The following is a 12,559-nucleotide window of genomic DNA, read 5'->3' as shown; positions in this document are numbered from 1 at the left end:
TAATAAAAGTAATGTGTTTCTTCACGCAATAACATCTTCCTTTAGTTACATACATTTTGTCGTAGTATCATAATCGTTACTTTTCGTAAAAAGTAGCGATTGAGGCTATGAAACGATATTCAATTCCAAAATTTGTGTGTAAAAAAGTATTACTGATAAATTGATTATGTTAATTTACAACTTTCATACAAGTACTGCAGGATCATTTTATAAAGGTAGGTATAAGAAATTGTGTAGTGTGTGCTTATATTTTTATTAACTTCACCGAACAGTTGTCGTAGTAAGAAAACCTTTTACAAAAAGAAAATACTACAAAATTATCTTATGCGTATTATAAAAGTTAGTTCACACATACGCATTAGTTTCGTCCATTTTTGTAAATATTAAAAAGGCACCAGAATCGAAGATAACTCTTTACTGATAGGAAGACGGAAGAGCGTTTGATCATTTTCCTAAACAATGTGTTCAAATTAAATATTACAATTTTCTTTTTTAACTGTTTTCTTACAAATAAAGCATGAAAAAATCTTTCAAGTTCTTTATAAAACTTTGAATACATAAACAAAAATCTAATACTGCTAATGATGCTATAGGTATACGAGATGGGAAGTCTTGCAAATAAATTAGATCGTTAATGAAGCGTAAATTATTGCAAACTATAAATGTGTGTCAACAACTAACTTTTCATTTGCTAATCTGCCGATCTCGATAAACGCTCAAAATTTGTTTTCTTCGACATCAATTAACTTTAATTTCTTCATTTCTTGTTATATTCGACTATGGAAAAAAAAAATAGGGACATTATATGGCTACAACCAAAGTCAATGGACATCGAAAAAATCTTATAATGGCATTCTAATAGAACTATTTGGCATTACGAAATTGTGTACAAATTAATTACAAAAAATCAAATTCGATATTAAACGAACGAAATTTTGATCATGCATTGCACCCGCCTTATCAGACTATTACTGATGCAATTTAATCAGTCAAAATGTGCCTATAAACGACCGCTTTAAAATAGCACTTAATAGCATTGTTATGCATCACAATATATCTCTCAGTATGTATATATATGCAAAAAGATTAAAATCTATCTGGTGAGATTAAAGCTTGTTGGAATGACCACTATAATTAATGTGAATCACATTAAATGCGTTAACCGTATCAAATACATTACTGTACATAGATATACAAATGTATATCAAAATTCCATTTCTATCGTGTTATTTTTAATGATCGATTCTTTAGCAATTTGAAAGATAATTATTTTCTAAAATATATTGAATTGCATATTTAAAACTTTCCACAATTTTAAATATTATTATCTATATCTTCATATGACATATAATATAGGAATTTTACTAAAATCTACTTGAAATTATTGTAAAAGTAAGATTTTATTATTTATTAGGTCGAAGGAAAAGTTCTGCGATATTTTGTTAGTTCCAAATTATATACAGAATATATTTGTTGCGAAATTTTTGACTATATGACGTAAAAGCTTAAAGTTTTTCCTAAAAGTTCGTTTTTAAAAGATGTTCCTACGACTTTTTGTTACCAAGTTACATGCGGATTAAATAAAAGAGCATTTTGATTTTTATTGCTCCGTTAAAAATCATCATATCGCAGTTAAAAAATCAGATTCTTAAAGCTGAAACGTTGCTCTATCGAATGATATAATTGCCAATTTAAAAAAAAAATAAAACAGATATATATATAAATTTGAGCTAAAAATATGACATTACTTTTCTTTCCATTGCGCAATAATTACAAGAAGAGTAATGTCATTTATGGCAATTATATCACTAGACAGAGTAACGTTTCAGCTTTAAGAATCTGTTTTTTTTTTATTACGACTTTTTAGTACGATGATTTTTAATGAAGTTATAAGTAATCAAAGTCAGAATGCTCCTTTTTATTTACCAGAGTAATTCAGGAACAAAACATCGCAGGAATATTAAAAAAAAAAAATTTTGTAGGGAAAACTTCAAACTTTCACGATAGTTAGTCAAAAATTTGCTCAAATTTTTTTGGACACGCTACAGATCTACAAAGTGCAAAGAAAATTTTTAATTTGTTTCAGCTTGTAATTTTCTATATGTAAAAATTACAAAACTCACATAAATTAACAAATATAGTAATCATTCAAAAATAGAAATTTTAAGTCTAAGGCTCTCTTTGTTCCTGTCTCTTTTCGGTTTTAAAACGAGATAGAGAGAATTTTAAGTCTCGTTTAAAGTCAAAGTAATGTTGGTGCAACCGGGCCTAAAATCTTTCTTTTAAATTTAAATTTTGATCATTTTTAACGAATATATTGTATATACAACTTCGAACTAAAAAATACCGCAGAATTTTTCCTGCGACTCAATATTTAAATATAAATTTTATTATCTATTTAAATATAAATTTAAATGTCTATTATTTACTGTTAATTTAAAAACTATAATGCAGACTCTATAGGATTTACAGACGGTCGTGGGGTCTTAAGTCGTAGGAAATTGACCAATCGAATATAAGGAGAATAATCGACTATGTTTTCCTATTTAAGACTCCACAACTGTATGACTCCTATTGTAGATCCTGCATAAAACATTTTCATTGAGAAAAAATCGATTCCAAATCAACTAAAGAATTTGTTAGAAATGAGAGAGTATGATAAGAATGGATTTTGTTGTAAATTCTGTATCTTCTGTAAAAGAAAAAAAAGTTTGATTTCTATTGAAAATCCATATTTTTTCCTATTTAAGTGTTGTGCCAAATAGTAACGTGTGTCTACGAACTTCGTCTAACATTCGTAATAATTAAACAAAATATATTACAAAGGGTCAGTTGGATCCCATAGCCTTTATCTTTACATGTTCATAAAGCATTACATTCTCGAAATGCTAAGTATCCGAAAGTATGTCAGTTGATGTGTCCTCTTGTCCTAATGTGAGTGGAGTGACTAGTTGCATGTTGACCGATATGTACAAAGGATAACATAACTGTTTGTCCAGGGCCATTATTTCGTGCTGAGAAAAAGATGCATTAACATGGGATTTATTGCGTATTGTATGAAATTAAAAACGGAATTTGTGGCTTTTAAATGTCGATGCAAACTTACTTCTGTGTTCCTTCTCAAACGTAATCTCAGTATACGCGAGTCTTGGACATGTTTCACTTGGCGTTGTTCATTCAATGAAAATAGACAAACTCTAAAATGAAAAAAAATTTATATCATCATTTTTTAATGTAAACTGTTAAATTAACTAGCCAATGATCTACAGCTTACTTTATCAGTATTTTATGCTCTTTGTGATTTGCCTTGATATGCTCACAGTCTATTCTGTGATTTCTTTCAATCCGCAGGCTAGTTGTATCTAAAGTCATTAGTAAATCTAGCCCATAGTGGAATGCCTTCCACCTCCAAATATGTTCACCTGGTTTCTCGACACATCTACCACACCGATAGCACTCTTTGGAAAATTCCTCTTCCGTCATTTGTACTGGACTGCACATGGAGAAAAAAATGTGTAGTCCTATTTATATCATTTCTACTGAAAAAAATTCAACTGTATTTGTAGCCTACCCTCTGTCTTTATTTCCATCCACTCTTAATAAGTGAAGCCATTGTTCTCTGTAAGCACTATGTAGCCAGTCTGGTGGTATTAAATTATCACTGTATAAAATTTTATCATCTTGTTCATGTAACAATAAATATTTCATCCTTAATGCTTTGAAAGGTGCTGCGTATTCCTTGCCTTCTTCAGTTGTTAAAAATGGTTCAGTCCACTTATGATTTTTGAAATATTCATCAATCTTTAGTGTTTCCTCGTAGTCATGTATATGTGCAAATAACCTGCACAATAATATACAGCAATCATGTATAATTATATATAGAAGAAACACGATAATTTTATGGTTTGTTTTAGAAGCAAAATATAGATGTCTGCATGCACATTAAACATACCATAAGCGTAACATCATGTATATGCAAAATTCTGTTTGCAAAACAACTAAATCAGGACTAGTCACTAATTCTGTCATCAGATCTGGTGAAATTTCTTTCAGAAAGGACGGATGTCGCCATCCGTAACCCAATAGATTGACCTCCAGCCAACGTTTCGCAGCTGCTTTCACAGTAGGCACACCATACGACACAGCTGCATTATAATATGATACAACAGTCTCGCTATTTGTAGTTTCTATCATTATGTCTACACACTCGTCTATTAAGCCTTGTAATTGAAACAGGGTAGAAGTTGCCAGGATAGAAACCACTTCTTTTGGCTCCAAACTGACTTCATCTTGATACAATGAACCCAATACCACGGACAATGCTGGAATAATTTTAGATATTATTTTTCGATAATATAGTATGTATTTTCTCATCGATTATTTTTAATTTTCGTACAGCATAAGATTAATTTCAATATTTAATTATATGATGCTCTTACAATTTATCGTAATATTAGGATCTGTGATTTCAACACTGATGACTTTTTCGTTAGCCTCCTTCCAAGAACCAGAAAACATGCTAGCAAAATATGGACTCTAAAACAAATAAATTTTTGGTATATATTGTCCTAAACTTACACATATCGTGACATTACAAAAATATAATTAAAATTATGACATAAATTTGAAAACAGATTCTTTGAACTAATTTAAAATCTATATATCTATATATTTTATCTTAATAAATATATCAGAACTACATTAATATCAGCAATAACGAAGAATTTAATATTATAAGCTATTAAAATGTATAACTTTTTGCAAACAATAACTGCAAAATACAACAAAAAAAGCTTTATTTCTTTTTTAATTCTAAATAAATTTTATTTTAATAAAATTTAAATTTCTACACAAGACTCGTTTCCAAAGATATTTAACATTAAAATGCAAAGAGCAGACAATTGTAATGTCAAATTTTAATTGAATATTTAACATCTCGGGAGTTGACGCTAAAATATAATACAATTACTGATACTAGATTTGTAAGATCCATTTAATTTAAATGTTAATTTAAAGGCACTAATTAATTTTAAAGAATATAATTTGTATTTAAAAAAATCAATACTAAGTATATTTTAATAATCTGAAATTTGGAAATGTAACAAAAAAATTAAATTGTTTAACATTTTTGGTAAAGAGATTTACGATTAAGTAGATCTGATAGACCTACTGTCAGTTACCAAGAGTTAAATTCATATCAGAGGATCTGTTATTGAAATTTTGTGGCCTAAGGAAGACATCTAAAGAGGGAGTTCAAATAGAAGAATGACTCATACCTGACTAATATAAACTTTATGCAATCTCCATGCACGTCCAAGTATGAGGACAGTTATGTCACTGCCTTTCTCCTCTTGGAACAGGGTCTTGTATATGTACTGCGCCGTTGTCAACAATTTTCTCCTACGAACAGAATACGAGATTTAAATGTGAAAACCCTACACGATACAACACGACAGTTGTCGTCAAACAACGAGGAAGCAAAGGGAGATAAAATGCCCGAGGCAGATGCAAATCCGGCTGAGCGATCTTACTTTTTCGGCGTGTGTAGCGTCCGCTCGATGTAATCGGACTCGGAGTCACAGTCGTACTCCTCGATGTATTTTCGCTTGCAGCCCCGGTAGACGTTGTGCACGGCCAGGTTCGACATTGACGCGATCCTGCTCGCGTAGCCACCCATCGTTACGGCGATCGGACGACGCTGCGGTGGATTTTGTGTTTCTTTCCCTTTCTCGTTTCACTAAACTGCGCGTTCTCCTATAGAGATCATGCGTCCTCAATTGATACACGTTGTTGTCGTTGCCGTTGTTCTTGCTCTCCAATAGGAGCCTGAAAAAACGAAACTTATACAAACGCGTAGGTGTACTGAGGTGTACTGATGGTCGGTGGATGCCGTGATGGGCGGAAGCGAGCCGCGGACAGCGCATGTAAACACTCGACATATGTTGCGGCCAGGGCCGACTACTGGCGAGGATCCGCAGGGGGCCCCCCAGGTGTAACAGTTTTCGTGAAATAATTAATTCAGTATACCAATAATAACGGTATTAACGGTATGGCGCTAATTAATAAATAGTGAATCGATTTTCATTGTAAGATATACGTATATTAATTGATATACATTGCTGGTATATTCCGCTTTAATTTAATTTCACAAGTTTAAAAGATATACTAATTATTAGTGGCGAGAAAGGAATAATGTTATATAAAAAAGAAAAGGGTTAAAATATCCAAATAAAATCATTTCATACAATAAACTTTAGTTTTCTTATAGATATTATACGAACGGTTGACTGAAAATTAAATTTTGTCGTTTATATTAAAGTTTTTATTTTTTAACATTTTTTGTTACACGCATGTATGAAGTTCAAAAATAGTCTCTTTTATTTCTTTTAATTACAAAGTTGATTTTCTCGGAAACAAAGCTTTGTTAAAAAAATTTTGTCAGATATTTTTGATATATTTTTTCAACGTTGGATAGTAAATAGTTAATTAGTCAAAATTTAAATGATAAAGTTATAATGCTGATAATTTTTATTTTCTGCATATTTAATATTAATCTTTCATCCATGACAATTCACGCATTAACAGTCACCAACACACTGAGCATTGAGCAAGCTGCTGAAAACGTGTCCAAGTATTTACACTGGCAACTGGCAAGTGGCAGTGAATAATGGAACATAACCTGAACTGAATATGTAGCGTGTAGTAAACAATTCTCCTTTTTTTTTTACGTGATTACGATGCGATCATCGCACGATAATTACATTAATGGTATAAGAATGCAAGTTCGTGTACGAGGGTTTCAGGGATCAATAGCGATAAGATGGTGAATAAAATGTTAAACTCGTCTTGTGTGTGTACATGACCATTTAACCTCTTGTCATCACATTGTGCCAACGATCTAGTTGCTATTAAAGCTGATGATATCAACCGTAATATACCGATGAACGAACTCAAGACTGCGTCATTGAGTTTTTTTAATCAGCGTTATAGAATGCTGTAAGTTACGGAGAGATGTTACGACGGAATAGGTAATCTTTTTATGCAATCGTTTAACAAGTGCATGTAATAGTTCAAAAACACGTTACATTCGAGTTCAAATTAACGATTATTTTTTACTAAAGAGAAAATTAAAACCTGCTCTGTGAATTATCTCAAATAAATACTTGATTTGACGAGAAACTTGATAGTAAAACGATAAGCTATTAATAATAAAGAAATATATTAAATTAAACAAAATAGACTGTTTTATTTATATATTATTTAAACATTTTTATCGATTGTGATATAAAGTGGACCGTGATTATGTGAAGTAACTAGCAATGACTGTTGTCTTTGTTTTGCAACAATTACAAGATCTAAAAGTTACCTTTCAATATAATGTATAAAAAAAAATTAAATTATAAATGATTAACAATTTATATTAAACAGGTTGAAGCACAGAGTAATATCAATTGGTATCATTGTTCTTGTGACAATATTTTACAATGAATTTCTCGTATATGAAGTACAAAAGCTCAAGTGGACCATGCGCGAATGCTCCGAGTGCGTCAAGATCCTTCTTGTCGCGGATCCTCAAATACTTGGGGAAAAATATGAGAATTACTTTGGTTCATGGATAGCAAGATGGGATAGTGATAGGTATGATCAGCAAAACATCTAGTAATTTTATTGTAATCAGTAGACAAGAGCTATACAGATCATTTGTATTTTGTTGCACAGGTATTTAGAGAAGACTTTCTCGAGAGCATTAAAATTTTCTCAGCCGCACGTTATTGCCTTCTTAGGTGATCTCATGGATGAAGGTCATATAGCTAATGCAGAAGATTTTGAAAGGTACAAGAGGAGGTTAGATTCAATATTTTCGATGCCAGATGACATAATGGTATTTTACTTTAATTATGTAATTTTATTTTCTCCTTTTTCTCTCTTGTGGAAACTCTATGTTTCATTGCTAGTCTTGTCTTTTTTTAGAAAATTTATTTGCCAGGCGACAATGACATTGGAGGTGAGAACGATCGTGTTTCTCCCAACATCCACAAGAGATTTAATTTCGCATATACTCAGCCAGACACATTAGTGTACAAGACGGTTACCTTTTTCAAAGTAAACACAAATCTTTTAGATATAATCTTTGCGTGTTTATCAGATAAATTGGCAAATATTTTGTTTTAGGTAAACAGATTGACACGCACGATGCCGGAAGCGCCGAAGGATGCATTTCTTAATGATTACGCGGAAAGGAATACGACTAATGTCATTCTTAGCCATGTACCTTTGCTGTTTACGCCCGGAAGTTTCGTACAAAATGTACTTTTCAAGTATTGCAAATAAGAGAAGCTCACTTGATGATTTATCTTGTACCACTGTCTGATCTTATAGGTAATCAAAGAGTTATCGCCGCAAGTTATTTTTACCGCGCACGAACATAAAGCGATGCAAATAAGTCTGGACACGGCAACAGATCAGTTAAGCGACGTTTGGATTTTGTCACCTTATGAGACGCTTCTGTACCAATTAAGAATGGACGTAGGGGATATTCACGAAATACAAATACCCACCTGTTCCTACAGAATGGGTACACCACACATGGGTTACGGACTTGCATACATAGGTATAGATCTTTCAATATGTTGAATTTCTCAATATTTATTATTGTCGGTCATAATTACATCGGTGTGTATATACATTGCAGATACTCAAGAGAAGACCGTTGAATTCACAATTCTGTGGTTACCAGACAGATTCCCGCTGCTACGTGCTTATATATTTATCGGTATATTGGTCGTCATACTTGCCATTTGTTTTTTCGTTTCAGGCTGCTGTGTAAAAGGCTATGCAACTTATAATCGTTTACCTCCCGTTTAAAGTAGGTTTTAATCAAAAAAGTACTTATGCGTTCAAGTGAATTAACTTAGCATTGTGATTAGATGACAAAGATCCGTCCAGGTTACATGATTCTTCGACCGTCTGTATTAAATCCCGAAGGAAATGAGAATAACATTTATTAGCTGCCACGTTGAAATGACTTACAATGAAACTTAGGGTACTTGATGATACAAATTGATACAAATGTTCTATTTTATTCATTGAATGTCGAGAAAGATAGAATGATGTTTTGTCGACTTGTATCACTAAATGATATATTATCTTGTTCATTGAATCTTAAAAATCTTAGATCTCCGAAGCAGGACGCTTTTAAAGAATTTTGTTCTCTTAAGACTTTCTATAAAATTATTTATGATAAATATATATTTATTTGCTTTAAATATTAATCACACACGTTGTCGTACATGACTGAAAGCATGCCAAATATTCTATTGAATAATAGCGCTGGCTTTAGGCATCTTGACTAATGTTTGAATTATAATTCGAGTGACTTATAATTTCAAGAAAAACTTATCGTCAAAGAATAGATAAATAGTAAATGATGAGTTCTTGTAAGAGCGTTTAAATTATTATATCTGAATTTAATTCTGTATTGTTTTTCGGCATTCTAAATCATCATTTTCTTCAGCCTTAAAGCCAGCGCGGCATAAGAGTATTATGTACATAGTGATATTTCTTGATGAATCTCGATGTTTTATTCTAAAATATTTGTGTGTGTGTGTGTGTGTATATATATATATATATACACACACAAACACATAAATACAATATGCCAAACGTTAATGTGGCGGTATTCAAACGTCACCGTTACTTAAATGATTTCTTCTACATAATATATAAAAGAAGAAAACCTGCTTAAAATACATCACCAGTAATGTCAATGAGATAATAGAAAAAATCCATCGATTATGCTGTCTTAGTTATGCTCTCTTAATTAATGAATAAGAAATTCTATTATATATCATGTTATAAAATATAGAAATATAAGGAAGAATTGTTGAGCAAGAATGTATTATAGATAGATCGATTTATATTTCTTCGTGAATCTGTATACACGCAATATTTGAAATAAATGTGCTGAGACACAAATTTAATCTATTATACATCGCCTTACATGAAGATATCTTATTTTTTGTTAATATTATGATGATTTTTTGGCGATTTTTCGGGAGATCTTAAAGAATTATTAAAATGTTCTGTATAAATGTTATAATAAACATTGTTCAACTCTTCTGTCAAAATCTGTAATAAAAAATTTTGACAGGTGCTAAGCCTATAAAACCCATTTAATTTATGTTATTAGGAGTGTGATTTAGTTTTGAATTTTTTTTTAAACTGACATTTTCCTTTATGAATTTTTCCCATATCATGTAAACATTTACTAACTGTTGTACAATCAACATTTAATTGTATGACGAGTTCTGAAGTGGATTGTGCTGAATTTTCTTCCAACAACGCTTGCAAATCTGCATTTTCTAGCTTTTTTTTATTGTCTCGAGCAATCGTTGTTGTTAACATTGAAATCATCACTTTTGAATCGCTTGAACAATATTCACATATCTTAATTGATGGAGCAATTCCTTCTAAATAAAAGCAACGCATGTCGAAAATGCTCTTTAAAAATCTCCATTTTTTAAACGGTACAAACACGTCTGTCTATATTTACTGCGTCTATCATTAGTAAACGAGTAAACATCATGGAGTAATAGCTGCGATTGTCTTCGACACACGCAAAACCCTCAAAACTAAATCACACTCCTAATAATTAAAACACACTAATTACAACAAATCGAAGCGTAACTCGTATAAAAAAGAATGAATACTAATAAATAGTTCAGTATATTTTAATAATAAAAATCCAAATTTACAGAAAATTTAATTTCAAGCTAGAAAATTGAACCGTTTGACATTTTTGACAGAAAGATTTGTATAATTGAGTCAGTTCAATCATCCATCATCAGTTCGATTAGTTCCAAATGGTGTCAATATTTTCTGACATTCAAGACTTCGAAATAACAGCCATAGTACACGAATATCTTATAGGTACGGCGCTTTTGATCTTTAAGCACAAAGGCATTCCCGCCTGCTGGTACGCCAATAACCTTGAAAAGTTATTCCGTCGCAGTAAACAAAATAAACATCATTTGTCAAATGTGAAATTAAGAAGTGACAAACTGAATCGATTATTTCCACGAAATCTACATCGCGTTCTCTTCTGCATAATGGGTAAGAGGAAGGCTGCAGGTAATGCGAACAATCCAAATCATGACCTGTGTGACTTTTTGATGGGTAAGTAACTTCCTTCTGTATGTTATAAAATGATTTTTTTCATTGACAAGGTAAGGGAATATAATTCTGTTTAAATTTGTATTATAAGAATACGCGAAAGGTATATGATAAGATATCTATTTGCAGAACTGGCAGATTATGAACGTAATGTCAGCAAGAATGTTTATAAGTACAATGCATATCGCAAAGCAGCTGGAACATTAAGTGCTCTGACAGAGAGAGTTAAGAGTGGAGAAGAGGCGAAAAAGTTACCTGGAATAGGAGAAAAAATCGCAAAGAAGATAGATGAATTTCTTCAGACTGGAAAACTGCAAAAGCTAGAAGATGTACAATTTTGAAATGATAATTTAAACATGTATGTGAATCTTTCTATATATTTTTTCTTTTTTCAGATTAAGAAGGATGATACTAATGTTGCCATTAGTCTGTTGGCCCGGGTATCTGGCATAGGACCTGCCAAGGCAAAGGAATTAGTAGAAGCTGGTATCAAGACTTTGGAAGATCTTAAAAAGCATCAAGACAAACTTACGCATCATCAGAAACTGGGATTGAAGTATGAAATTGATCTGTTGACGCATATATTTCAACTAATACAACAAATTCTTGTAGGTATTTTGATGACTTTGAGAAGAAAATACCAAGAGCAGAAATTGTACAGATAGAGAAGGTATTGAAGAATGCTATCAAGGAGCTAAACAGAGCTTATCTCGTAACTATCTGTGGGAGTTACAGACGTGGTAAAGAGGAAAGTGGAGATATCGATGTTCTTGTAACTCATCCTGATTATATATCAAAATCAAAAGATGAAAAAAAGAAGGCCATATCATTGAAAACAATTGTTGAGTGTCTTGAAAAGAAAAAATTGATTACAGATACAATATCTCTTGGCTCTACTAAATTTATGGTATATTAAAATAGGATAAGAAGCGTTTATATGAGGAAAACATTTTTAATTATATATTATTTTTGTGCAGGGAATATGTCAGTTACCAGAAGATAAAAGCAAACCTTTCAGAAGATTAGACATACGTCTTACATTTCACGATCAATATTATTGCGCTATACTTTATTTCACTGGGAGTGATCTGTTCAACAAGAATATGAGAGCTCATGCATTGGAAAAGAAATATACTTTGAATGAATATGCATTAAAGCGTCTTACAATCGAAGGTAAAGTATGATCGAGAAACAATACATAAATATGTGTGAAAATGTAGTAATTCAAAAAATTTCACAGTTATAAGAGATTATTTTTAGGTCGTCCAGGAGAAGCTGAAAAAATTACATCCGAAGAAGACGTTTTCAAATTCCTAGATTTACCCTATAAAGATCCAAAAGACAGAAATATGTAAATGGAAAAAAATTTTCTTTTTTTATATTCATA

General features: G+C 31.5%; 3 protein-coding genes across 3 annotated transcripts; 2 read left to right on the top strand and 1 right to left on the bottom strand.

Moving 5' to 3' along the window:
- Positions 1–2,690: 2,690 nt before the first annotated feature.
- On the bottom strand, positions 2,691–5,946 carry gcl (germ cell-less). The gene is made up of 8 exons (XM_018515439.1): positions 5,532–5,946; positions 5,277–5,400; positions 4,440–4,536; positions 3,953–4,322; positions 3,572–3,841; positions 3,275–3,493; positions 3,107–3,197; positions 2,691–3,014 (listed from the first exon to the last, which is right to left on the bottom strand). Exons 1-8 carry the CDS (start codon positions 5,675–5,677, stop codon positions 2,889–2,891), a joined length of 1,443 nt encoding a protein of 480 aa, XP_018370941.1. The 5' UTR covers positions 5,678–5,946; the 3' UTR covers positions 2,691–2,888.
- Positions 5,947–6,608: 662 nt separating this feature from the next.
- Mppe (Metallophosphoesterase) lies at positions 6,609–9,101 on the top strand. Its single transcript, XM_018515440.1, has 7 exons — positions 6,609–7,028; positions 7,429–7,638; positions 7,720–7,882; positions 7,972–8,103; positions 8,173–8,307; positions 8,380–8,611; positions 8,693–9,101. The coding sequence occupies exons 1-7, from the start codon at positions 7,012–7,014 to the stop codon at positions 8,863–8,865; spliced, it is 1,062 nt and encodes a 353-aa protein (XP_018370942.1). The 5' UTR covers positions 6,609–7,011; the 3' UTR covers positions 8,866–9,101.
- A 1,709-nt stretch (positions 9,102–10,810) lies between these two features.
- Positions 10,811–12,527, top strand: LOC108766270 (DNA polymerase beta). Its single transcript, XM_018515452.1, has 6 exons — positions 10,811–11,175; positions 11,302–11,501; positions 11,568–11,728; positions 11,785–12,079; positions 12,150–12,345; positions 12,433–12,527. Exons 1-6 carry the CDS (start codon positions 10,863–10,865, stop codon positions 12,525–12,527), a joined length of 1,260 nt encoding a protein of 419 aa, XP_018370954.1. The 5' UTR covers positions 10,811–10,862.
- The last annotated feature ends 32 nt before the right edge of the window (positions 12,528–12,559 follow it).

The sequence above is a fragment of the Trachymyrmex cornetzi genome, unplaced genomic scaffold (assembly GCF_001594075.2).
Source record: "Trachymyrmex cornetzi isolate Tcor2-1 unplaced genomic scaffold, Tcor1.1 scaffold579, whole genome shotgun sequence".
Lineage (NCBI taxonomy): Eukaryota > Metazoa > Arthropoda > Insecta > Hymenoptera > Formicidae > Trachymyrmex > Trachymyrmex cornetzi.
The sequence above is the reverse complement of the archived record's forward strand: the minus strand, read 5'-3'. Positions and strand labels throughout refer to the sequence as shown.

Bases quoted from the DNA above. Each gene is read 5' to 3' on its own strand.
- gcl (XM_018515439.1), bottom strand. From the start codon at position 5,677: ATGGGTGGCTACGCGAGCAGGATCGCGTCAATGTCGAACCTGGCCGTG. The intron at 5,401-5,531 runs GTAAGATCGCTC...TTCTGTTCGTAG, and splicing joins ACGCTACACACGCCGAAAAA to GAGAAAATTGTTGACAACGG. The intron at 3,494-3,571 runs GTAGGCTACAAA...CTCCATGTGCAG, and splicing joins GATGGAAATAAAGACAGAGG to TCCAGTACAAATGACGGAAG.
- Mppe (XM_018515440.1), top strand. The intron at 7,883-7,971 runs GTATTTTACTTT...GTCTTTTTTTAG, and splicing joins CGATGCCAGATGACATAATG to AAAATTTATTTGCCAGGCGA. The intron at 8,612-8,692 runs GTATAGATCTTT...TATACATTGCAG, and splicing joins TTACGGACTTGCATACATAG to ATACTCAAGAGAAGACCGTT.
- LOC108766270 (XM_018515452.1), top strand. From the start codon at position 10,863: ATGGTGTCAATATTTTCTGACATTCAAGACTTCGAAATAACAGCCATA. The intron at 11,729-11,784 runs GTATGAAATTGA...AAATTCTTGTAG, and splicing joins CATCAGAAACTGGGATTGAA to GTATTTTGATGACTTTGAGA. The intron at 12,346-12,432 runs GTAAAGTATGAT...GATTATTTTTAG, and splicing joins AAAGCGTCTTACAATCGAAG to GTCGTCCAGGAGAAGCTGAA.